The sequence below is a fragment of the Rhipicephalus microplus genome, chromosome 4, assembly GCF_043290135.1.
Source record: "Rhipicephalus microplus isolate Deutch F79 chromosome 4, USDA_Rmic, whole genome shotgun sequence".
Classification (NCBI taxonomy): Eukaryota; Metazoa; Arthropoda; class Arachnida; order Ixodida; family Ixodidae; genus Rhipicephalus; species Rhipicephalus microplus.
The window spans coordinates 209,663,913-209,691,900 of NC_134703.1; the positions used below are offsets into that span (position 1 = coordinate 209,663,913).

Sequence of the window (27,988 nt, forward strand, 5' to 3'; positions counted from 1 at the left end):
TTTGCCCACTCATGATGATTCTCTCAGTAGATATGCTGTGATTTTTTGTCTATGTATGTGCCAGCGTGTGCGTGCGTTTGTGTATGTATAAACTGTAATTATAACGTGACATAGTTCTAGAAGCTTTTGTATGTTCAGTCAGGTTTTTTTAGGGGCAAAACTTCTTAGGCCGTGGAGGCCATAGGTCATTCCCTCCTGTGTATGTATGTAGCCACCCCTAGTTTATGACTTGATCATAGATGACATTGTGTATATGTCTTTATGAATAATGTAACTTGATGGCGTTAGTGATTTTCACAGCGTACTCACGGAGTGAATGAATATGAGTAGAGTGAAGCACCCTTCCATCCGTCCGTTCGTTCATGGGTCATCAGTCTGTCTGTCCATGGATGCCTTCATTTTTCCGTGCTTCTGTCTGTCTTTCCATTCATGCTTCCGCTCATCCATCCATCCATGCGTCCATGCTTCTGTCCATCCGTCTGTCCATGCTTCGTTCTGTGCGTCTGTTTGCCCATCCGTGATTGCGATAGTCCATCCGTGCGTCCGCTCATGTTTTTGACCGTCCGTCCGTTCGTCTACCTGCCCAAGCGCACTTCCGTCTGTCCATGCTTCCGTCCGCCCATTCATACGTCCGTCAGTCCGCACGTGCTTCCATTCATCCGTCCGTGCATCTGCTCTTCCGTCCGGACGCATGGACGAATGGACACATGAACCAATGGCCGGATGGACGCTTCACCCCACTCACCATCATTCACTCGGTGAATATGCTGTGATATTCTTCTATTTAGAAGACAAAGGTAAGTTGCAGATGTGATGGAATACAATATGTCGTCGTTTCAATGGGGCGAAATAGGGACACGCGCATTAACTTCCCTCGGGGTTTACGAGAAAAATTCATGTCGTGTTATACGACATGAATTTTTCGAGTCAGAGTTCTTATAGATGAGCGTTGGATTCACCGGTGAATTTATTAGATAAACCAACACATTTTTTTCTAAGCATGTTTCTTTTAGCTCATCAGGACCACAATAAATGCTGAACAATTCAGCGTAATCCTTATGCACTTACAATTTAGCGCTTATCACGCCTCCACGTTAAAAGAAAGCAGAAGCATAACGAAGTTAACCGCTCAGCCAATAGTTCGTGCTCAGTTTTTCGAGTGCTTTCGCTTGTAATTATCGAAGCGCAATAAACTTATATCAGCCACTGTGTTATACCTGAATCCCACATTCGTCCAGGTGTTTTTTTTTCAAGGGACAGAACCACGTTTATTGCGTCGAATAACTCAATAAAGAAGCGCGCGCATTGAATCTAATGCGGCTACAGCGAGCAAGTGGATGGTACTGAAGCCCCTAAAATTTCGCAATGTAGCAACATATGTGTTTATTCGCGCGCCTCCTGTCTTTTTCCCCCTCCTCCGACTTCTCCAAGCACGGCACCGCATCGATGTTGGCTGGATGCCGTCCCGTGGGACCGCTCGAATTGTTCGGTTGTTTACAGTCGCTCGTTACAACCATCTTTGCTCTCGCGGCGCGGAATCCTTGGGGCACAGCGCATCTGCTTTGACGGATACATAATTGCCCTTCCGTGTGCGCTGTGCTGTGAAATAATTTTCACTTAGAATGGCATCACTGTTCGTTGCCGTGAGTGGTTGTTGCGCCTTCTGATAGCACAAAAAGTGTAGTGGTGGCCGAAAGCTCTTTATAGTACTCCCCGTCAAGCGCATCGAGTTGCCACAAAAGAATGATTGCATGGAATCGGAAGTCAGAACTTCAGGCCGACACTTACACTTTGCGAAGTATGTTGCACGTATCTCACCATGAGCATGATTCGATGTTTGCTCAATTCAATGCGCCGACGAGTAGCACTTAATCATGCAGGACACCGCGATCTCTCACTCAGGTTTCATTGACGCTTCTGCGGGGGCTGTTTTCTTCTTGTCAACAATACATGCTAACAACTTCTGCTTGTTGTAAAGCGATGACTGGTTTGAGTTCGCGGTATTGGTTTGTGCGTGTAGCACGTACGCGTAAAGACATTGAAATTGTAATTGCGAAATTTCACAAATTTGAGGTTGCTGTTTTGAATAAACAAAACTGAATTGCAGCAACTCACATTAGGATTGGTGCTCACCATTGCTTTTCGTTGCGCGCTCGTATTTTTGAGAGCAATTTGCTCTCTGTGGCACTTTTACGTTGACCCATCAGCCGGGGGACTGCGATGCGAGAGTAGCTACGCAAAACGTGCAAGCCTTCGAGTCATTGGGTGCGTGCATTGTTTAGAAACCTCACACATAACGTCCCATACCACATAATCGCTTATTTGCGATTTCGTGTGAAGGGTCATGTCCGTGAGTGGTGCTCTTGATCTCGTATGGTGGCACGCTAGTTCATTCATACGCTAGCTCATTCTTGCTACAATGTAGTTCGTATATGAGACACGTCAACAAGGCGCACTTCCGGAATATTATTGGTGCACCTGAACACTTCCCGAAACAACCACAGCTACTCGAATGTGTCAGCTATATATAATGTACGCCTTCTGACACATTATTAAGGCCATTCACAAAATGCTAAAATAGGCCGTCGCCGACATCACCATCCCGGGTCGCCAGCTTCAACGCGAATTGTTGCATCCACTGCATGACAGTCACTGCAAATGCTCTCTGCACATTTTGCATGCCCCACATACGGTGAAGCTTGCACCACCCATGCGCTCAGTAAAGAAGAAGAAAGAACACGCGCACTGTCCCTTCGGGCGCTATCGTACCTGCAAATAAAAACGTAATGTACAGCAGCCGCAGATGAACGTCCGAACAATTTTAATTACAGAGTAAAACGTACACAGAGACGCGCTAAAGGATATGCCAAAGAAAAACGGGTTTTATCGCTAACGATCACATTTTTACGTTTAAGAACATACATACTAAGAGGCGATGCGTACAAAGTTAACATCCGGTCACTGTGATTCCGAGTAACTTGATCAAAGCGTGATGACACGTACGCGTTGTGCGTAGCACCAAACAGAGCTGTCATGGGCGAACGTTACACTCGTTAAGATAATTTTAGGGTGAGTTAAACGGCTGGCGCGAATGCTCTCAGCACGCTGCTTGGCAAGCAAACGCTCTCTCTGCAAAAAGGCGTCTGCTACGCAGAAGCAAGCCAGGTTGCAGAACGTTCGAAAAGAGGGTGCAAAGGGGGGGAGACGGAGAAGAAACGAGAGCAGAGGAGGAGAGTGTCACTACATTACGAAGTTCTAGAAGTCTTTAGAAGGTTCAAGGCCACACCGGCCTGGAGAGGGTAAAAACCTGAGGAGAACCAAGGAGGAAAACGTGCGCGCGGAAGAGAGGGCCCCAACTTTCAAATTTAAAGTGTTCTAAAAACAAAGCTTGTACGTTCCCCATTCCGAGTCCCTCTCTTCGCGGCGCGAAGACGTGATCATGTGCTTAATGCGCCAACCACTGGCCCACGTGTGCTCACGCCTACGCGTCAAAAGCGTCTACTCGCGCCGATGGAGAAACACGGCGCACAAACACTGGTAGAGTGACCAAGGATCCACTGGTACACAGAACACCTACCAGTTAACTTGCCGTGGGCAGGAAGCGACTTTTCACCCACTTTTATTTCTTGACATTTACAATACAATTTGGCCTAATAGCGTGGCAGTATTATCTGTTAGATCTTATCATTATTGTGTCGAAACACGGGAAAACGAGCCCTTAACTATACATTTCTTTGCCTTACTCGTTAACGAGGGTCTCGTACTGGCAGATTTGGTACCTTAGGTTGTATACGAAAGACTATTGGTCATCTGCCAGCTCTTAATAAGTTCTCGTGCTGCGTGACGCCACACAGGCTCTTAAAGAGCGGGCCACACTTGCCGTCATGACTACTGAGAGCGCTGACCGACACTCCCACGTTTTAATTCACATATATACTCAATAAAGTGGCTGGAAGGATAGCTGCCATGGTAGCTCAGTGGTAGAGCATCGAACGTGTTATTCTAAGGTCGCAGACTCGGTTCCTGCCCACGGGAAGTTATCTTTTCGCCCACTTTTTTTGTTCACATTTGCATTACAATTCGTCCTACTAATTTCCCCTATACTTTGTTTGGCAATATTGTCTGTTAGATTTCATTAATATTGTGTCCAAACACGGGCAAATGAGCCCTTAACTATACAATTCTATATAAATATATATATATGTATATATAAGCTGCTTAGGAGACTTTATTCGGTTGTCCGAGGGAGTTTCAAGGCCCAATAGGTCTAGAAACTCTAGATAGGTCGCACCCTCTACATTTATACGGCAGAACCAGACGTCTATGTGCACTGTTACGCCTGGGAGTCTACACCGAGTGCCGATGTCTTTGCAAACGCAATCTGTGTCAAGGTCAGCGATAGAGCCCGCCTTAGGCGATCAAGCTAATTCATGGTAAAACAGGGGTGTTGCGTGTATGGCTTTGAGGAAACCTGCAGTAACGCTGCCGATAAGCTACCAAAAAATAAAACTGTGTGGCCTTTCGCAGAAGTCTCACGAGGACGAGCAATGAGAGCATTGGGAAAGGGTGGCGTAGTAAGCGAGATAAGCAGACGATCTTGTGAGTTATTCTTAGAAGAGAGAAAAGAAGAAAAACTAAGGCACGTACCTGTCTGCATCGTAGTGCGACACCTCAACAGTGACTAACGAGGGAAGGGAGTAAGGAAGGATTAAAAGAAAAGGGAGGATTAAAAGGATAGGGAGGATTAAAAGGTATAGAAATAGAGATAGGGGCAGGGACAGAGAGAACCACATATGGAAGTAAGCAGAAGATAGGAAAGATGAACACAGTCGCAGAAGTCACAGGATGGGGCGCCACTCAGCGAGAGCTTCACGGCGTCAGGAGATGGCGGAGGGCGAGCCGGTCGGCCAGAGCGGTGCTGTTGTCGGAGATCGCGGGGGCACAACCGTTCGGCACGAAATCCAGCGAGGGCGTCCGAATCTTCATCTGGTTAGCGCTTACTATTACTGCACATTCTTGCTCGATCAGCGTCGCCAGTGTAGTGGCCGGGTGGGTGAATCCGTCGCGACATCATACAAGCGCTGCAGCGTCTCCATACCAGCTGTCGAGGCCCATACCAAAATATGGAGGTGACCGTGAAAGCACCGTAACGTTAGATAGATAGATAGATAGATAGATAGATAGATAGATAGATCAATAGATAGATAGATAGATAGATAGATAGATCAATAGATAGATAGATAGACAGATAGATAGATAGATAGATTCGATCAATAGATTCTGAAAGTGCCTATAGTACGCAAAAAAATGCTTCGCATTTAAACAACGTGCGAGTGCCGATGGATCAAGAAGACGATGCCGCACTGAGCAGGTGACAGCTCGGTGCTCTTGCAGTCACCAGGGGCACTGCCGGCCATTTTTTTCCTTCATGATGCCGGCTGCCGCTCCATCAGCCCGACCATGGGCCAAACAGCTTAGATGAGCCAGACCTTCAGGTAAAAATGACTGTAGTGCTACCGCAAGTTTTCGGCACTTTTTGCTTTACCTGTGTCGCTTGCCTGCCGCTACAGCGGACGCACTCTCCCATTCTAGTATACTATTGTTGTACTTTGTGCTGGAGAAGAGTGTATCCGGAAAGTTTAGAGAAGAAATGCAACTGCTTTAGAAGGGATTCGATGCATCTTCAGTTGATTTTCGTGCTTATGAATGGTCGTGGATACGTGGGTGCTTCACAGGCTCTCTACAGCAACTACGTCAGAGCAGACGTTACGAAAACTACGCACTCACCTTCCGCTTGGAGCTTCCTTGGGTGTTTTTTGGGGAAGGCATCCCTCCACGGCAATCCATGTTGTGCAGTTTTCTTTTGCAGCAAGTGAGTCAGGGATGAGGCGATATCGGCACTGCCGTCTGCAGCAGCGTCGTTTCGATATCAGGGCGAATTCCACGAAACGTCTAGAAGGAGCAGCAGGGCCTCCAAGGGTATCCGGACTGTCGCGCTATCTGTGGGGCTTTCGTCTGTTCTCGCGCCACCGGTACCCTGGCTTGATCCCGTCTATTGCACTAGGCCCATGGCCTGCAAATGAAAAAAGGCGTGTTTTAGTGCAAAGGGTAGCACAGCATGTGGTGCAACCATCCCGCGTGGTGTCCACATCCTTATCCAAAGAACAAACAATGAAAGAAGGGTGCCAAAATCCAGGCTTTGGGATTTAATATGAGGTTTGAGGCGCCTTATTAAAAGTAATGGTATTAGTAATAATATTTCAGTTGAAGCTCGCTGATTCGAACTCAAATATTTACAGCTTACAGTTAATTAGAAGTGACGCCCTGGTCCCGGCACCACCCTCTGTATTCCTATGGGCCCCGCCGCGGTGGTCTAGTGGCTAAGGTACTCGGCTGCTGACCCGCAGGTCGCGGGATCGAATCCCGGCTGCGGCGGCTGCATTTTCGATGGAGGCGGAAATGTTGCAGGCCCGTGTGCTCAGATTTGGGTGCACGTTAAAGAACCCCAGGTGGTCGAAATTTCCGGAGCCCTCCACTACGGCGTCTCTCATAATCATATGGTGGTTTTGGGACGTTAAACCCCACAAATCAATCAAATCAATGTATTTCTATGGGGGAAAACACACGATAATTTGAATAGGTCGGTATTCGTGATGGTTAATTCGAACTGGGAACCCCCAGTTTTCGTCACACCACGCACAAGTAGGGCCAGAGTGACGACAATATTTTGCAAAAGTAAACTTAACTAAGTTTATTAGATGTGCAAAGGAGCAAAATTTACACGATGTCCCACTAAATAAAACCCTAAGTAAGCATGCGAAGCCGCACATGGGTGGCCTTAAAGTTCCGTCCATTATGGGTGCCTTGCCCGATGTTAACGCACTCTCGCTAATGCAGCACACCATGACTTCGTTGTGCTTTGTTTTGCTATTACTCGTCCCGAACTCTTGTTGAAGCCCGCCACGCGGTTTTATTGCCACGCGCCGTGGAAGCACGTGCCTCCATCGCGAAATCTCGTTCCCTGACGCCGTGAAGTGGTTGCTGAGAGAGTGTAAAGGGGAGAAGCTAGAGCGTGCTATCCAGCTCTTTACAAAGGCAGGAACGCGCTTGCGCGTGAGCGCGATCTGGCAGTGGTTGGACCAGCTGTGTTGCGTGCGCAGATTGCGCACACTGGACTGAGCTTCAGCATACGCTAAAACAGCAGAATCTCTCAGCAGAGATATCCGATGCTGCGCTGGAGTTCTAGAGAAAGTTATAAACCACGCTGCTTGAGTCGCTAAGAAAAAAAAAATGAAAGAAAAATAAAAGCTACTGATTGTCGTTGAATTAACCTTGTTATGGTCCAGAAAACACACAGGGCAGGCCCTGATTACATTTGATCTAGATTGCGCCAACTCTACCGTGTAAGTAAACGTGCCTTGGAGCACAATTAGCGTCAGATATTTCGGCTTTACAGCTCACTGCTCACATAAAAGCATGCCGATGTTTGTGTCAAGCGCCACGCTGACAGACGAATTAATTCTTTTCGCTGTTCGAGGTGCTATGAACATCATAAATGAAATGACCTGCCACAAGCGTGTAGTAGCGCCTAGTTGGCAATAACGAGTCAGAGGTGGCTTTTTTGAACTCTGCCCACGTATTGTGGCACTATGCTGTTACAGTATGGCGTCTTCCCACTTCTTTGAACTCCGCTTAACGCGATCATTTATATACTCTCCCTCGGGTCTGAATTAACAAGCGTGTACTGTAATAATTTATATCACATCTATACAATTATCTATCATGGAATGTGTGACACTAAAAGCAAGAAATGCTTGAGAAAGGTCTCACCCCTTTTACAGTTGGCGGCAGCAGCAGAAGCAGTAAATTTAAATATTTGCCTCTGTGTTCGAAAGAGAGCAAAGAAAAAGAGAGAAAGAAAAAAAAGTAAAAAAGGCACACCAATGCAGAATGTAAACAATGAGTGAAGCGCATTTCTGTGCGTTTCATTTTGCGGCACATACGTTATACAAACGTATGAAAGATGCAAGACTACAGCTTCGCATGTACAGATGTCATTGGCAAGGGCTTAGTACAACAAAATGAATAGAATAAGAATTGATGACGATATATAAACATGAAGTATGTAATACTGTTAGTAGGCATCATTTATTCAGATGTGTTTACACTTAAACAGACATACCGTTCGGTTTCCGAATAGATAAGTTCACTGAGCTCGCGTCGCTCACGCAAAAAGAAATAATTCTTGAAATGTTTGAAAGTCAAAACTTCGTCCTTGGTATCTCTTTTGGATTTGAAAAAAAACATTTCACCTAATTATATGCAACATACTAATTAAAAGTTGGATCACTATGGCGTTCGAGGAAAAGGCTTGTTCCCTGTTTCATCCTATCTGCAACATTGTTCACAATTTGTCATGGTTAATGGTCACTCATCTTCAATTAAACCGGTTAATTTAGGTGTAACACAAAGGAGCATTCTCGGTCTTTTTCTCTTTGTTTTGTTAAACATTAGCGACATTGTTAACATTCGTCGTACGGCAAAAAAAATGCTATACGCTGATAATGCTAACTTCTTTTTCGCTGGATCGGATGTTTCATGTCTTTCGGATCGGGCTAGTGAAGCACTTCCTTTCATTCACTCGTGGGCTAGTAAAAACGATCTAAAGCTAAACATAAAAAACTAAGGTTGTTTTGTTTCTCTCGCGAAACAAATTCTGTGCAGCCCCCGACTAGTGCCTATGCTCTGAAATAGAAGTTGTGAATAGTTTCGAAACACTAGGCACATTTTTCTCGAGTAACTTGTCCTGGGATGATCACATCAATTATTTCCTGAAAAAGCTGTCAAAGGTGATTGACCTCATGGGTCGACATTGTTTACCCTCCCTCTTTCAATTAGGAATATTTTAAACATTGCTCTATTTTCTTCTGCTTTGACCTATGGTGCACGGGTCTGGGAGATGACAACACAAGAAAATATTCAAAAACTATCTTATTTCGAAAGCGCGCAATACGCATATTTTTTTAATGCTCCCTACCTAAGTCACACACAAGAAATGTTCGAAAAGCTTAAAAATGTATGCGCAAAAAACCTTTACAATTTCAGATTACTTCGGCAACACAAGTTGGAAACAAAAAAGAAAATGTTACTTCTAAAGACATTGGTGAAATCGACAAAAAGTGACCCTGCAGATCACAGATGCCAAACGGAGATATAGAAAGTTCGAAAATGCCGCACGACTTATGGAAGGCCAATGCTCAGGTACACATTGCCTACACTACTCAATAAACTTGTCAGAAATGGTAATGACGTAGCTTCAATGACTCTGAATGAGTTACGAAATATATATGTGCAAGTTTGAATGTTTTCCAGTTCTAGGGGCTACATATGCATGTTACATTTATTGTAATTTAAAGAATTTTCAATAGTTTCGATATCTACAGAATAAATATGTCAAATACTAAAAATAGCAATCTAGAAAAGTTTTTGTAGTTCTGATGTGTTTGTCAAATACTGAGAATTGTATCTATAAAAGTTCCTATAGTTACGTTTATGTATGGTTTTTCCTTTATTGATATATATACGTACTTCTTTTGTGCGTTTTATTTCACGCTTTTTTTTGCCTTCATGCGTTGCGTTCTACCTTTATTGTTGCTATAATCCACACCACTCTATGCCATAGTCTGGTGCACGGATCTAGTCAAGGCTTCGCAGGCTTTTTGTTCATGCACCAAACACCTCTCAGATGTTGAATAAACTGAATTGAGTTGAATAAATAATGTGCAATGTTCGTAGGCAGTTTACGTGACAGTTAGGGCAATTACAATAACGCGGAGATTTGTGTTGGAGGTCTTCTTTAGAGAAATCTTCTCGTCATGATATTCATTTAGAAGAATTGGTGGCTTGTAACCAGTCATCTCGTCACCGTAGTTTGTTTGACCAGTAGGCAACATACAAGCTGTCATCTATTGGAGTAAAATACGGACACTCAAATGGACACAAGGACGTTGAGCTTGGTGGAAAATTTAATGATTTTGTTGGTTCTTTTCTATAAATGCACAACAGTTTGTAAGAATTTTGATGGGGAGAATTAAGAGACAACGCTTGTTCAACATGCTGACGTTTCTTATTCTGCCCTCCGTCTCTCTTCAATTCGGTTGCCTACAACCTGCGCCTGAGCACCGTTTTTGTCATCATTGCACTCGGCAGCACTGCGGGCATACAGTCCTGCCAAAGTTGGCCCTCTTATAGAGGTAGTCGTGCCTTGAAAAGCCAAAGCATTCAGAGGACCTTCCCAAGAACAACCACAGGTATGAGTTATGCCTCTGGAGGACGGCATTGGCTGCCTCGCAGAGCTCGGTCATGACCACAGTGCGTCGTTTCCTTGTTGTGTTGCGACAATGGCTCTGGCAGACGTCATTGACTAGGTTGTGCTATCGCCACATGCCTATCTGGGAAGAAGCGAATTCTTTTCCATTGAAGTACGCCTGTGAGTTCGGAGAGGCTGCGATTGTCGGCCTAAATGCTTTGACGCAAGAACCTCTGCGCTGCCTTCACCACATCATCCTGTTATGCGGCCGCGAGGAAGCAAGATTCTCTTTGATGGTTTTGTACCGCGGCGTCTACACGGGTTGTCGCCACCATGGCTGCACATCACGTAACCTGGCAGCTCCGTGTGAACTGGTCGCCTTCTGGCCGATCCAAGCAGGATTCCTCGTGGACGGAGACTGCCTCTTGGTGATGCGTAAGGCATTCAGCTGGTCTGGAAGCCACATTAAACTGCCCGTCATATCCAGTAGAGCCGCACCTTCAGAAGCCAGAAGGGCTGCCACTGACTTCATCTGTTTGCGGCGCATCGCTATCTTCGGTCAAGGCGTGGTAGGGCAAATCCCTATCAAACAGGCATATCGTCTATAAATGTGCCATTGAAAACAATAGATTCATTGAGAAAAGTAGGTTGTTTATGCCTTGGTATTTGTGCCACCCCTCGGTACCACCGCGAAAGCGGGCGATGGCCGCCTGCTTTTTTTTTATGGCCGCCTGCCATTTTCGGGCCAGGCATGCCGAAAGCTGCAGGTGTTGATAGTCGCCACTTATTATCAGCGTCATCTTGAAATACACGGAACTCAGGTACTTCCGAAAGAGCGGTGTATAGTGACGCGGCCGGCGAGACCTCGGTATTCCACGTCGACAAGTGGTCCAGCTAGTGTGACAGTTGCATGAGAGCTCTGTGCCGCTGTCTCGTGAGGCACCTGATTGTATGGAATCATGTCGGCGCAGTATGAGATGCTCGTAGCACTCAGAGAGGGAAGTCACGCGGCAAAGGAAGCGTGGACGGCGTTCCTTGGTGGCTGAGATGATGGTAGAACTCTCGTTCCGCGATCCACTCCTTGAAAAGTGTGAACCACGTTCCCAGGGAAAAGAATCACGTGTGCATCAATGGCGCGAAGCACGCCAAGTAGTTTCCTGGAAACATCGTGGAAGCCTGGACGCCTTGGTAGGATGGATACTTGCGTAGGTGGTCCAATGGCGGGTTCCCTCAACAAGGAAGCTTGGCAGCGTTCTTCAGGAAAGCGCGTTACGTCAACATAGTAGCTTCGGGTCGCCAAGCTACGCCAAGCATTGAGCCATTTCAATCATGAGAAGTATTAGACAACGCCTCTTCTGTAGAAGAAGAAAAAGAGCCTGAAATCTGTGAAACACACCCGAGCCGAGGACTGGGCGAAGAACCGGGTAGTTCGAACAAAATACTTTTATTTTGTTAGCTTACGTCTTTTAATTGCTGAGAACACAATTTTATATTACAAATTGACACAGATTATATAAGGATGCACAAAATAAAACAGATAATTTCAGCAACAATAAATAAAGGAGTAAAGCAATTAGGAAACAAGAGATTTAGGACTAATATTTCGTTCTATATCCTGAATATTTTTTAACCTTCAATAAACTCCTGCACTGCATTGGCAACTTCTTTCCCGTCACTGAATCTTGAGGACAAAGACCCCATAGAAAGTCCGTTTGAAGTGTTAAACTCGAATGTTAAGAGACACGTCAGCCCCTAATGTAATTTTGCTCAAAGTGGCACATCTTTTAGAAGATATTAGATAATGGTCTCTCGGGAACTACACAAATCTAACAATTAGTGGAAGCAGCCAGACCAGCTCTGTGGAAATAAAAATTGAGATAAGGAGTGTGACACCCTAGCCTAGTGATAGGATTGTTAACTGCACGTGTGCGACATATTTTACTATTCTAACGATACTTTAGGTATCAAAATTCCGCTGTGTTCATTATGAACGGGAAAGAATTTTTTTCTAACATTATTTTTTTCCTAGATCCAGACCCTATAGTGAATTTTGATGCCGGTAATAAGTGAAAGACCGGGACATTCAACGATGACCCAGGTAACACATCGGCGATTTCTTTGAGGGAAAGTCCCTGATGTCCAGGAACCCAGACAAATTAAACCAAATGTGTATGCTGTGAAACTACTTTTTTGAAGGCTCTCAGTACTTGCGAGTTCTAATTTGCAGTGAGAGAAGCACACCGACAGCAAATCAATTAAAATTACGGCTGAACGGGATACTGACGATTTGCGGAGAGCTAAAATTATCGCAAAATATTCTGCTATAAAAATGGGAAGGTGTAGAGAAAATTACCAATCTGGAGAAGAAGCGAAGATCCTGATTCCACATTTTTCTTCATTTGTGAAGCATCTGTCGCAGTGACCGTCTTTATTGGTAAGTGAACCAGATAATCACTCGAAATATATTTCAAAAGGCAGTGCGACATCAGTTTTGTTTGTTTTGTAATATTTCGGTCAAATTGTATTTTGATAGATTTGTCGCTATCACCGATTCAAGATACGTCACTAATGTGAACACCTCATTTGTCATGGGGCTTCACAAAGATTTAAGAATGATCGCACCATCAACAATTTGAAACACCAATCAAGTGTTGGGAGTCTATCTTCCAGATAGAAGATTTTAATTGCCACAAATTTAGGAAGACATACACACAGACGCAAGACAAGAGGGCGAAACTTATAAGCAGGAGCGCCAGCGTATAAAATGCATCCAAATCGAAGGACCGGCCGAACACCATATATTGACAAAAGGAATTGTCTTAGCATACGAAACCGATTGTGACTAATTTTGCGCAACAAGCCAACCACCCGAACACCCTTTGATGATATAAATTCAGTTTGTGCCTTCCACGAAATAGAGTGGTCGTATAACACGCGAGGGCTTTTTATCTTCTCTACTTGCGGGATAATGTCCAAATGATAACAAAGCAAAATATAAATGGGGTCTTTCAACGGAAATAAAAGTACGCAGCATTTCTTGACATTCGTATGCACGTAAATATCACAAAGCTGCCCTTGTTAAGTATGACGGTAGTGCTTCGTATAGACAGCGAATATTATCAGCTGCACGAAAAATTGCGTTGTAATTCACAAAAACAATTGTGTGCGCAACATGGCGTCTTAATATAGAATTCATTATTACTATAAGTAAAACTGTAGAAAGGACTGCCCCTTGCGGAACGCCTCATACTTGTGCGCACGTCGACGAAGTGTCACTTTGGGAACAATAGAACATTTTATCTTGCAAGAATTTCACGATCTATGCCTGAATTTAGTTTGGGAAGTTCACGTTTGGCAGCCCAATAACTAAATATATGTGCATCAGGGTGACTAAGGCGATCTCTGCCATGTACAGGGTGACTTAAGTGGGATGTTTTAAGGCCTAGAAAATTCAGTGTGACTCTGAAGGTCCAGATGGGCCATGCAGAGCACCCCGACTTGAAGCCAATCTGGGACGATTTCGAGGATGTTTCTCGCTAATTCAAATTCATGATATAAACGTTCAAAAAGTTTTCAATATGTTTCACAAAACTTGAGGTTAGCACGATGGGCCCAATGTTGTCCACTTTATGCAATTTATCTAGAATTTTGAGCATGTGGTATGCCCCCAGCTATTTTCCAAGCTGTAGGAAGCCATGTCATTCCTATTGAGTAGTTGATAACATACATTAAGAACTCTTGATATTCCTATTTAACACTTTCAACATTTTCAACGTGGCCCCTCAGGGCCCGAAGCCGCTGAAGGTATGCACTGTACTATCCCTGTTGATTTTATTGATATGTGAGGTTTAACGTCCCAAAACTACCATGTATTGTCTCTGTTAAGTCAGACCTTAAATTTTCTATGAAATCGTTGTTACTTAATTACGGCGTTCTTTGGTGCTGAAGATAACTGGGACAAAAATTTCTGCTATAACCCAGCAACGATGGTATAAAACCAACCTTTCTTTCCTTCAGAGACAAACGAATAGATTATAAGCTCATAACTGATAGTATCATTTTCTTTTTACGAAGAAATCTTTAGAGTGCGCGTTCATTGTTTGACTTAGATCGCTAGGCTGGCTATTCTTATTTTGCCCTCCGTCTTTCTTCACTTCGCTTACCTAGCATCCGCTTTTGTCATCATTACAGCAATTAAATGAGATATGTTCATGATTTTATGTCCGTTAAACAGGCGTTTGTAGTATTGATTGTAATACGAGAAGGAGGAGGAATGAGCGTTTATTGTTCGAAATGGTACAGCAGTTTGCTTCTACCTCAAGTGGCAGATGTCCTCTTTCCAGAAAACCTTCGCTGACTACTCGCGACGAGATGTTGTCGTTGGTCCAGGTCCTTCGAGGCGAGCTTGGCCTCCCCTTAGGGTTCAATAACATGCGCCGGAAACTAAGTAAGCGCTTGTTCTTGCTTTACGCCGGAATCATAATGCTTATTGACATTATAACTTACAATCACAAATGGAACTATTGAGTGATTGAATCAATGAATAATTGTAGAGGCGTCACTTCCCAAAACTGCCATATCATTATGACGGACGTCGTAGTGGAGGGTGCTGTATATCTTTACCACCTAATGTTCTTTAGCTTACCCGTAAATCTAAGCACACGGGCTTCTATCATTTTCGCCTTCATTGAAAATGCGGCCGGCCTAATTGCAGTTCAGTAGGGCTAATTGCAGTGAGAATTCTGTTGCAAAGAATCAACCACACGTAAGTGAGGTTTGCAAAGAGAACAAAATAGCGGCGTCTATTCAATATTACCACAACTCAACGAAGAATTCTTATTTGTAGGACGGAGTTTGTGGTTGTGGTGGTAGCCCACACCAACGGGCAGTAATTTAGATATGAACAAAATATAGTGAATAGTTGGCCGAAAGTTTGTCTGGTCAGGCATTGAATTAGATCAAACACGGTCACTGACCAAGCCTCATGATGATCTGAGCCGTATACTCACAAAACTCACTTACGAGCAAGTTTTCGCGCAAGAAAACTTTTATCGCGTAAGTCGACTCACGAAGCGATAAAAGAAGTCGTAAAGAGGCTATCGTTGTGACATCGGCCGCTGCGATAAAGCGCGCTGCTACTGCCCAGGAACATGTCAGCAACGGTGATGCAGTTGCTATATTTGCATACGTCAACAAAAAAGGCTCCTAAGTAGATTCACGAAGCAAAACTTTGCGTAAAAACAGCGTGGGTACGAAGAAATCCTAAGGGTGGTCCGGATCACTTTTACGAACATTGTGACTAATTAGAACAGGCAGGTGCGATGTGATACCTGGGTGCTTTACCTGATTTTGAATTAATACACATTCATGTAGGACAGCCTGATGTCTGCTGGTGCGTTTTCATTCATTTTGGTGCTTTGAAACTTGTGGTGCCGTTTCCCTTGTACTAAATAGACGATATTCCCAGCCACAGTCACGCCATAAGCTTGGAGTCGCAATAACAAAGAATCCTATAAAAGGTCAATAGCGTAAAATTATGTATGCAAGGACTTGTGGTTGGATGAAAACCAATGCGCTACGTTATTGGTCGGCGAATTCGAACACGGCATGATATACTGCCAATCTTATTTGTGATGTTGTTGTGTTGCATCCCACATACTCCAATAAAAATTACAACTAGTGATGCTTGTTACATTGGTGGAAATTACTACCAATGAGGTTAATACGTATAAGATACCTGCACGCTATTGCAAACAAGAAGAACGGGACTTTTCAGTTAATCATTTGTAAACCCTTATCTGTGGTTGCACTCTCGTATACGGCGGTTGGCTGTAACTCTAAAGGGCACAATCTATGAAATACAGCTACCAATGCACTTTTGGACGATTTGGAATGGACGCGTACTTAGCGAACCGAAGCGTAATAATGGTGTGCATGACTATGCATGTAACAACAAACAAATCAATCTTTTCCGCCTTCAATGTACGAAAACCGATGTGGGACGTGGTAATATGGCAAGCAGTTAGGATAAAATGGCTCCACTCATTATAAATGACACCGGAAATGTGCAATCCCTCACAATTCTCGAGCAAACCTTGGCAGAATTTTGACAATTAGGAGCCGTTTAAGTTGGCGCAAGATTGTCTTTTAAAGGTTAAGCTAGCCACTGAGACGCAGTCTGTGCGAGGCAGCAACCACTTGAAATGGGAATAATTGCTTCGTGAAGGCGAAACCCCCGCCACATGCTCTCATAAAAGCAGACGACACACGTGAGCAGACGATGGCTTGGCAGACAAGCGCCGCTTGTGATAGGTTGGGAAGCAGTACTCTCTAAATCAGGTCATCTTATGACGTTGCCAAAACAGTTCTGTCATCAAGAACCACTGTCGTGTTCGTCATATCTTCCCCTCGCATATAAGAGAAAATTTCCTCTTGCCATGAAAAACGCGCAAGTGTTTTTTTAAGAGCTCACTTACGTGCTGCGCGGTATTCGAAAACAACATGGCTTCGTATGCAGTGTAGGTGCGTTGGTGCCGATTTTAACAAACGCTTCTCGCTTCAGTTGCTTCAGTGTTCGACCGGAGGCATGGGGATTACGGCTGCTCTTTCGGTGCGTGTAAGCAGTGTGGAAACCTGTGGGAGGGCCATGGTGTACGGTGATGCGTAGCGAAGCCTGTGCGTTGGTATGTTTATCAAGCAAAGATCGGCGCTGGTGTATCGACAGCAACTAGCACTTGATAAGCTTGCCATGTGTGTTTGTGGGCCGGTAACAGTTTGTTCGCTTCGCTTTCCAGTCTCTCGATTGCTGTGGCACTTTTCGGTTCTTGTTTTGGGTTCCTGCTTCACCGCTGGTTAGCCCATGCGCTTCTATTGTGAGCAGTCCAGTGTTCGTGAGTGAAATGATGCTCGTTGGGAACAGTGGGGCTGTCTTGACGCTTACGAAAATTGTGAAGAGCCTGTGCTCGTGCGACGAAAAATTCATTCTGGTGCGACACTTCATTCCTGATGACACTGACGGCTATTGCAGCTGCCATGGGTGAGCTGACCCCACGGAACTAAAATTGCTGCTACTCGCGTAGTACTACAACGTGGGCAAGTTTTTCAGCCCAGCAGATGTAATATTTCGCTATGTTAGGTTCAAGTATAAAAAATTTACTACTACCGTTACATAGAGACATATGTTATAGAGAGGAGGACAAATACATCAGCAGTTCTTCGTGATTAGATATAAGCGAGCTCTTTTTTGATTAATAAGACGAGCCTGTCTGTTTACCACGTTTGATAGTTGGAAATGTTAATGTGAATTTATTTTCAAGGAGCCAGGTTGCACTTGAGGAATTCAAATTATTTCGACAAATAAGTTCTATAGAAGATTACTGCTGTAGCAGCACTATACTTTAGGAGGACATTTAGGCTGCGGTATGTAAAGCCTACATGAGGCTTCCATTTGTTTCAAAGCGAAAATATCAGACCTGATCTTTTTGATGAAGCGAAAGCTCTGCGTTATAGTAAAAAAAGTAACTGAAGTGAGTGATTTTAACGGTAGTTTTTTACAGGCATCATTTTAGGCCTCTTCGCAGATCGCAGATCTTGTTAAGGTGCTGGAATGCATCGGTTGCACGCACTGTCAAATCCAGCCTCCCCATGAATTGGTGCACATGTACAGAAACAGGAATGACTCGTGCTCCCTAAATCTGCTAGTCTCTGTCACTGGTACGACTGTTATCATCGAGCAGATCCGGAAGTGGCCTGGAAGCATGCATGGCAGCATCATCTAGATGACTGTGGTCTGCCTAGGAGCTTCGAGGGCAGAAAACTGTCTAATTACTGCTTGCTATGTTAGTTTTTTTAAAACCATACGATTAGGTAAACAACACTTAATGTCCACACAATGAAAACGCAAGCATCCCTGCTAATAGTGAATTCTTGTATTATTTTCACATACAGTGCTATTTGAACTATAACTCAACTACAAGATATTTGAAAGTACTGAAAGTGTAAAGCCTGCAGTTTATGAGTTAAACTGCATTCATACGAGGCTGGAGATCTCATGTTTTTGAACGACAACAAATACATTCATTCGTTATTGAGTTCAAAAGCCTGTGACTCGCTCAGTGGGTCAAGTGCTCTGGAAGAAAGTAGCAAGTGGGTGAATATTGCCCGGCCGCTCACAACTTGCACATGCACAGAGAAAGACCTCTCGTACAAGCCTCAGACTATATATGGCCTGTAAATGCACCTTCTACTCGTAGCTTTTCCCTCACTCAGTGCTATGGCATGTTGTAATTCAGCCCAACATGTTCACTGCAATTGCATAGTGATAATGTTTTTTGCGACAAATTGTACCTGACCTAATATGCATGATTGATTTCTAAAGACGACTCACGGTGTGTTTCAAAGCCACAGCTCCTCATTCCCTAGTCTGTGGCTAGCCTACTTGAGCAGCAGTGCGATGCACTAGCACCCACGCAAGCCAAGTCATAGAGCACTCCTTTGGTGTTCTGTGCAGAACACAGCATGTCCGTCTCGCTTGACATCGACATTATTAATAATTGTAAATGTTGGTGGCAGATGCAGGAGCCCGTTAAAATTAATTGGCATATTGTAATTGTGTTTGTTGCGCACAATCATTTTCCCTATTGAAGTGTATTTTTCGAAGGTTCTCTTCGTTTAGTGTAATAAATGTAAGCAACAAGCACACTCCTAATCCGCAAGTGCTTGATAGCTTTAAAGTTAGATATATGTTAGATAACTTGAAAGTTATGAACACTATATATAGCTGTTGTCTTGTAACAGTTTAACTTGGGTGGCCTAGTGAACTCTTTTGGGGTCGCCTTCTCGCACCTAATGTACAGTCAAAAGAGAAGATACTTTATTGGCTTATTATGCCTGGCAGAAGTTTCATGCCTTTATAATTACCATCGTTGGTATGCACTTGTATCATAAAATATATTTTCAGTCTTCATTGTTTGTGTTTGTGTTGAGACTTCCTTTTTTATTATTTCTTCGTACCGGACTTTGAAAATACGACATCTGTAAATATGAGCACACATTTATCAACTGCACACTTTTGCATGTAGCATGGCTGTAACGAAGATCTGTATTTTTCTAAGTTCCAGCAGTAACAAGGAATCAGGTGCTCCACGGTCATGTACAGTGTATCAAGAATAAAGCACAGAAGACCAACAGTAAAAAGTGACTGCTACTGACTGCGTCCTCCCTCACCCTTTCGATAAATAAAAGTTGTCACTCACTACTGCTCAATGTTCACGACAGCAGAAATAGCACACTGTGATGGCTGGAGCAGTTTGAATTGTATACGCAGTAAAATTCTGTGCAGCTGTAGTTTCTTTTCTTAGTAGTGCAGTATTTAGCAGTTATTTGCACTTGAGCATTTCAAATCAAGTAAATTTTGCATGAAATTTAATTGATTCTATGCAATATATCAAACTATGGCACTAATTTAAAGCACGCTGTTGGCAGTGGGCAATTCAATTTGAGCTGAAGTATTTACCGCGCATGTTTATTAAAGTGCCTGCGTGTCTCTGCATTTCATTTCCATAGAACACAGTATCTATGGTCAGCAATAGCAACTGTGTTTGTAGTACAGGAAGTGAAACCTTGGATGCGGTAATCTTGTACTTTGTTAATATAATTCTTCAGCATACACTCATTTGTAAAGCTCCCATGATTTCTTGTGTGCATAAGCTATGTGGAGTGCTTCCGTGTGATTTATTTATTTGGATGAAAGAGGATCATCACTACTCCTCGTATATCTAACACTACGTTTTAGTACTTGTGTAATGTTATCGCACTGCTTGTCCGTCCTTCAACAGTTTACTTCTCTGTTTCTACTGCGTAAGTGTAACATTTAAATGTAGTCTTTGCTCGGAAAGGTTTCTTCGTAACGTAATTGTGTAATATACAAACGACTTATCAACTATGCATCTTTCCTCATTTTAAAACTGAAAGTATTTATTTTTATTTATATGTAGCTAAAGCATACATTTACTTATCTTTTTCTAGCTGTCTGTACCATTTATAAGCCATACAAGGGTACTGATATGCTCGAATATTGAAGTTGGCGACTTAAAACTTTTTTGTTAGTGGAAGTATCATTGTGCTTATTACCACAATTACTATACTCAAATAAGCTGTGAAAATTTCATGTAAATGTATTTACAGTTTTTTAACTGTGCCTATGTTCCTATGTTCTTTTATTGTGGTCCCTGTTTCATGCAAATAAAGCATGATTACTTTTTATTGGCATAGTAGAAGTTGTGATATTACACTTATGTGCTGAGCAACATTGCAGTTAAGGCCAGCGGCAAGATGTACATGCAGGACACTTTAGGATCACCTCACATACTTAGTGTACAATCTTTGCCCAGCAGTGAACTGGATCATTTTCATGCAGAAGAATAACAGACAAATGTATGACACCTCTTGTGATCTGCAAACTTTGAAGCCTCTAGGAAGAGCGTTTTCGGGGTTTGGAAAGGGGTCTACAAGTGTTAACAGAAGCATTGTTTACTCTGAGGAGCTTCGTAGTTTAGAATTGTATTTTATAGGTATTCTCTAGAATTTCGTTGCGCTGTGCCGATTTTTCAGCCAAGGTGGCCTAACATGGCTTGTTACTATGTTGTGAATGATCCGAGCTATGTAAACAAACAGACTGATATTGCAGACATGTACCGAATTGTGATGCACAGTCCTTTTATTTGGCATGCCATTTTCAGAGGCTTTTTTCTTGTGTTTCTTATAAAACTGCTTGTGACTGGGCAGCAGGAGAAACTACGCATAAAGCTTTTCGAAGATGGTTAAAGAAACACCTAGTTCAGACACAACAGTGCTGAGGAAGTTCTCTCGTAAGTTACTCTCTGTAAGGCAGATATATTCAAAATTGATGTATTAGAATTGTACAAATATAGCCACTCATCTTAATATTTACCCCTCAGTGTGTGTACGTGTGCACGTATTTATCTTTTAAATGAAAAACTGCTTAACACTTACAATAACTTTGGTAATTGAATGTCTTTCTAGCTCTCTTTCTTCTAAGTCATTATATTTATAATTCGTTTACTACTTCATAAAAATAAATGTAACCAACTCCATGTGTTGTGTGCTTATCATTGTATATATTAGGGTCATCACCCGGCTACTGGAGTAGCCTGTCAGTTGAAAAACCAGGCAAACCTCTCCAGCTCCCCAATAATATAATTCCCTCTCTCTCTCTTACATAAAATATGTGCATAAAAGAAGTTGTTTCGTCTGCCAACGTGCAGCCATGAGTAAGAAATTGAGTAAAATGGAACCAACCAGCCATGACTAGTTCATAGCATAGCTCCACTACATTACATTGCTTGTACGCATTGCGATGGTCGAATATGTCGATTTCAACTAATGAATTTCAATCAAAATGAACAAGCTATCAACCGTGGCTGTACATATGTGTAATATTTATGCATTTAGTAATACCTGTTGGCAATTACTATTAAGAGCCCCAACCTAGTCAAGCTGAATACTCGGATATTTTTCATGCACCTATCAACTGTAATAAAACTATTGATAAAAATGTACTCCTGGCGAAATATTTATTGTAGTAACCAAAAGCAGAGTATCTCTTTATGACCCAAATTAATTTGCCATGGTAGTGTTTTGCTTGGGACAATAGGGACCATCTCAGCAAAACTCGATTGACTGCATTAGTTTTCTATAACCATTGGCAGCGGCATTACACTTAAGTACGCGACATAATAGGCAGCGAGAGAAAAAACACTACTAAATCACTTTGTTTGTGTCTTCTCTATTTGTTCGTGCTCTTTTACCTTGTTACATGCAATGACTCTCACCAAATTAGCACTAAAATGGGTCCCGACAAAGGCAGTGAACTTGGCAGCAAGCAATAAGTTCGCTGCATGTCTGAATTGTGTTCAAAACATCGTGATGACTGATCGCTGGTCAAATATCCAAACACGTGAAAAGTAATATACCAGGTATGATATTGGTATTTCGGCACTGGGCACTCTTGCGATAACAGAGAATGGATGGAGAAAATATGTACCCTGTATTCATTATTTATCAAGGAGCACGACACAGCGCTTTTGGCTCAAAAGGGGAGTGAAAAAAGAGAGCGCGAAAACCACCTTCTCGAGAAATGAGTGCCCACCGCAACGCGAAATCTCAGCCCAAGCAACCTGTTAAAAGTAAACGTACTCGGTGACACTGTAAATCGAACGCAGTGCCTCCCAGATTGAAGTTGAACGCTACCACCACTCGTCTACTGCTGCAGTGCTTGAAACTAGTGCTTGCCAATGCAGAATTTAACCTATTTATAATGTATCGTCCTTCCTTCGAATGACGCCAAATGCAAAACGTTCAGAGAAATATGGTCAAAAATAGCAAACGAGAATCGGAATGCATTTGCCGAGACTACTAGAAGGTAAAAACCATCAAGTGAGGCTGTATAACCGTGCAATATATGTCGGCGTACGACAACGCTAGTCAACCATCCCGAATTCACTTTCACGAGTGTCACTTTCAATAAATTAATACTCAGTTTGTTTCCATTGGCGTTGTTAAGCAAACGTTCGATCATCGAGTCACAACTATCCTAATTAGCATTGTTTCTCACATCTAAATGCAGTCAAACTTCATTTCGCTTTTTGTGTGGCTGTCACTTCCATAAAACGCGTACTCTGCTTTTTATTGATCTTCAAGAATCCTACCCTGCTTTGCAGAAGCTTTCCATGACGTCTACTGGGCCAGAAAAACCTCTTTATATCTATCACTTCTATCACTTTATATCTATCACTTCTATTATATCTATCACTTCTATTTCCCATGAAATAGAAGTGATATCTATCACTTCTATTTCGTGGGAACAAACTGAGCGGCTCTCTCTCTCTCTCTCTATTTCGTCCTTTTTTGGCGTGTGGTAATGCCTTTTGACTTTAACCCCCGTATTCACAAACGCTCCTCGGCTCAAATTTCGTCCTTCACTTGACTAAGTTGAGCACTGCGCCGCTGCTCGACTGAAATTGACTCTGCGTTTCTCAAGAATCGCTGCAGAATATAGCCGATATGCAGTAACTTGGTCTGCCACGACACGGCGCTCCAATTGACCGAGAAAAATGGGAGAGGATCATTAGTCTAGGAGAGTTTCAGTTACTTGTACATGAACAATGTCGATACTAAATGGAAGAAACGAAGACGAAAATTCTCAAGCAAGTATTTAGACAACTGCAGAATACCAAGCCAAAAGGAAACATCGGTTAAGGTGACGTAAACACTGAGGGACATGTGGAAGATGGGAATGCTTACGAAATCATCACTGGAGACCTACCAAACGTTTAAGCAGGAATTTGCAGGGAAAAGGATCTACGATAATTCTCGGGGTATTTCTCTGCTCTTCGAGAATAGAACGAGAGTATTTCGGACCAAGACGTACAAAGCAAAATACGAAGGCACAGACATTGAATGTAGCGCATGTGGAGAGGAGGAGGAAACGGCTGACATTTGATATTGTTCTGTAAAGGGCTCCACTCTATAGTCGAAGATAATGGCGCCGAATTTTTTAAATTATTAGGGCTTAGGGACAGTGAAGGCAAAATAGACATTAAACGGGTAGAAATAATCTGGAGGAGGCTGATTGGTGGCTACAATCAAGGGGCGAGTGAAATTCAATCCTTAAACGCACAGTGATAGTACTTAACTTTATGGCTAGGTGGCGTGAGCCACCGCTTCATTATAGTCACGGCCTAAAACCGATCTAAAACCACCGCCTAATCCGGCTGTTCCGGGTCCGTCCGTCCGTCCGTCCGTCCGTCCGTCCGTCCATCCATCCATCCATCCATCCATCCATCCATCCATCCATCCATCCATCCATCCATCCATCCATCCATCCATCCATCCATCCATTCATCCATTCATTCATCCATCCATTCATCCATCCATCCACCTACCCACCCACCCACCCACCCACCCACCCACCCATCCATCCATCCATCCATCCATCCATCCATCCATCCATCAAGATGTTGAGTGAAGGGACATTCTAGAATATGGCGGTAAGACTTGAATGCAAATTCCTTGCTTTAGGTTGGCTCGCGCAACCACCGCAGCACAAAATAACTGCGCCATGGTTTGCGAAATGCAATAGCACTGAAACACCTCCCGACGAGTCTCCCTCGTTTTACGTATAGACACATATCTAAGCGTAAGCATGTTTTCGCATTCCAGCTTTATCCAAATGCTGCGATGCATAGAACCTGCGAAATTGCACTCACGACTGCATTTGATTACTGCTGCTCTATGGTTCTGCAGGATTCTTCCGCAGGCACGAAAGCCGGTCCTGTGTCTTGTAATAGGAATATTGTTAGAAAGGCTACCTTTTACGTCTAGCTCCAAAACCACCTTACGGTCACCACTACACCATGGTTGATTATGCTGGATTGGTTGAGTAGCAGCCCCACTTCAATAAATGTAAGTTAACTGGTCGCGTTAAACAGGGGAAGGCATTTGGGGCACATCTTCAAACACTGCATACATTGATTTTTGCGTGGTTTTATTGATGTGATGCACCTGGAGTGTTGTTTACTTGTACAATCAGCGTCAAACGAAACCCGAACAGCGACAAGCCTTCGCGATGGTACAGTTCGTGCCGTCTACTTATCACCATGGACAGGCACGCGCATCCTGTTCGGCAGGTCTGCGCATGTATGTGCGCCTGTTCATGGTGATAAGTGGACGGCACGCAGTATACCATTCCGAAGGCTTGTCGCTGTTCGTGTTTCATTTGACGCTGATTGTACTTGGCAAGATAGCGTTCGGATAATTGTGCCCCGCCGCGGTGGTCTAGTGGCTAAGGTACTCGGCTGCTGACCCGCAGGTCGCGGGATCGAACCCCGGCTGCGGCGGCTGCATTTCCGATGGAGGCGGAAATGTCGTTGGCCCGTGTGCTCAGATTTGGGTGCACGTTGAAGAACCCCAGGTGGTCGAAATTTTCGAAGCCCTTTACTACGACGTCTCTCATAATAATATGGTAGTTTTGGGACGTTAAATCCCACAAGTCAATCAAATCGATTTGGATAATTGCTTAAGGCAAGCGAGTAATTACTTTTTCAGCTACGGTCAATCACGAAACGCGAGCGCTTGGCTTTGCGCAGGACACCCAGATGTCTATTTCAACGCGGCAATGCGTAAGCGCTGCAGCAGACGCCCGCAGAACTGGAAGCGGAGATGCAGCAAATAATTGGTTGTCATCGTATACTCTCAATGCTAGACGCTTTGCGTGCTACCTTGCTACCATTGACACACATTTCTTTCTTTCCTTGTCGCTTCATCGGCTTTCGTGTGTCCCCCTCGCCCCCTTAAGTGCTGAGTAAGTTAAGTTCATACCTTTGCTATCGTAATCCCTCTATAAAAGAGAATTCTAGGCTAAGAAAATAGGTAGCCAAGAAAAAAATTTGTGAATACGGCCCCTGACTTTTTAGAACTGCGTATAGGTTCCTTGTTCACTGAGCTCGATCAGAAGTCATCGTCAGTTACGAAGCCAATAATTGACGCAACAAGCGTGCGTAAATAAAAGGCATGTTGTTCTATTCATTGACAGCTGGCGTGGAATTGGCAGTTGGTGGTTCCGAAACGTCAGATTATCATCCGACTTGGTCAGTGGCGATGTTCTTCTCATGTGAACAGAATAAGAAGCTATACCATACATATTTATTTATTGCGGGAGTACGTATCTGCGTCGTAATACCTAACCTAGAGCTTTAGAGGCTTTCGTGGCGATCTGATGTATATGTTGGTCGCAAAGCATATGTTCGGAAATATATACTCCCAGTGATTTAAAAGATTGGACAATTTTACAGTTCATCTTTTGCATGATAGGCTAATGGTAAGGTGACAGGTTTTTTTTTTTATTTTGGGGCTAAAACGAACTGCCTTCAATATATTAACATTAATAGCCAGCATAATCGTTGGTTGGTTGGTCAGTTAATTGCGAAACCTTATTATGGTCCTACAAGGCGCGAGTCAGCACGCAGCGGGTGACTTCCACGTCGGGAACGTTAGGCCAAGCCTATCGGCCGCCACGCGGGCGTGCTAGACGGCCCAAGTTGGTCGGTCAGGAGGGAGCTGCGTTGGGCTACATCTCACATGACCGAAGTAGTGTCGGGGTTAGTGTACACTGCCTTGAACTCCCAGAGCATGTGCACCAGCGTGGATACACCCCCACATGTGGGTCAAGCGTCATTGAGGAACGCGTCAGGATTAATAGCGTGAAGAGATCTCAGGTTAGGGTACGTGTTGGTCTGCAGTAGTCTGAGCGTAAGGGCCTGTGGTTTATCAAGTTTTGGATGAGGGAGTGGATATAGTCTTCGCGCGAGGTAAAAATGTTTTGTTATTTTGTGTTACGTGGCAGGCGCGTCCCTGTTTTCCACAACCCCGTTGGACCCGAGTCGTTGCCCGGGACCGGCGCGGTCAGTTAGCGCACGCGCGATTTCGTGGGCAGACACGTTGAAATTGGGGGGAGCGCCTTGGACCTGTTCAACATGTGCAGGAAACCATATCAGTACATGATGCTTGATACTGTCGTGGCTGCCACTCTAAAGCACGCGCAGGAGTTTCTTGGAGACGACACCGCGCTCGAAAGCGGAAACAGCTGACCTAGCGTCACAATTGATGAACTCCCTTTCATTGTCCGGGATGGCCAGGGTGATGGCCACTAGCTCGGGAATCGTCGGATTGTCATTGTAAAGCGATCCGCAGGTGGTGATCTGCTGTTTGAAGTCGACGACGAGTGCGGAGAAGGCGCGGCTACCGCGGTACGCTACCGCGTTAACATAGCTGACGTCACGCCCATCACTGCAGATCTGCTTGAGAAGAGTGTCAGCTCTAGCCCGCCACCTACCACGATTGTTCTTTGGATGGACCTTCCTAGGTATCGGTGCCATGGTGATGAGGTCGTGAATCTCATGGGGTACCTGTCTCATCTTTTCCTCCACTTCAGCCGGAAAGTGACCGAGCTCTCGGAGTATATGTCTGCCGGTCTGGAAGCTCGAAAGGAGCAAAAGCTAGGCCCGCTCCTGCGCTTCGGCAATCTCCTTCAACCTTTTCTGCACTCCGAGCAGGAGCAGGCGCTCGGTGCGCGTACTGATCGGGATACCGAGAGCACATTTGGTAATCTTTCGGAGCAAGACGTTGATCTTGTCACGCTCGGCACGCTGCCAATTGTGCATGGCCGTGACATATGAAATGTTGTAGTGCACAAAGGCATTGACATGGAGGATTAGGTTCTCTTGCTGGAGGCCTTGGTGGCGGTTGGTCACCCGCCGAACCAGCCAAACCTCGTTATCCATCTTGGCAGCGAGCTTGAGTATAGTCTTGCCGTTGGAACTACTGGACTCCAGGGTCAAGCCAAGGACCCGAAGGGAGTCGACTCCTGGTATTGCGCCACCGTTTCCGGTGTAGAGCTTGAAATTACTCTTCGAGATCGGCTGCTAGTTCTTGGGCTTGGCCTCTCGCCTAGTGGGTTGGTAAAGAAGGAGCTCGGACTTGGACTTGTTTGGGCAACACATCAGGCCTGTTGGACGGAGGTAATCTTCCGTGGTGTCTATGGCCTCCTGCAGGGAGCGCTCGACTTGCTCGTTGCTCTCACCTGGGCATCATATGGTAATG

At 44.1% G+C, this 27,988-nt stretch overlaps 1 protein-coding gene across 6 annotated transcripts in view; it reads right to left on the minus strand.

Moving 5' to 3' along the window:
• nab (NGFI-A-binding protein homolog) overlaps nt 1–27,988 on the minus strand; it is a 1,065,342-nt gene that overhangs the window by 907,678 nt on the left and 129,676 nt on the right. For all 6 annotated transcript variants that reach the window (XM_075893960.1, XM_075893958.1, XM_075893959.1 and 3 more), the window contains exon 2: nt 5,788–6,073. In XM_075893960.1, coding sequence (XP_075750075.1) covers nt 5,788–5,847 — 60 coding nt within the window. In that variant the 5' untranslated portion in view covers nt 5,848–6,073. The remainder of the gene's footprint in view (nt 1–5,787; nt 6,074–27,988) is intronic.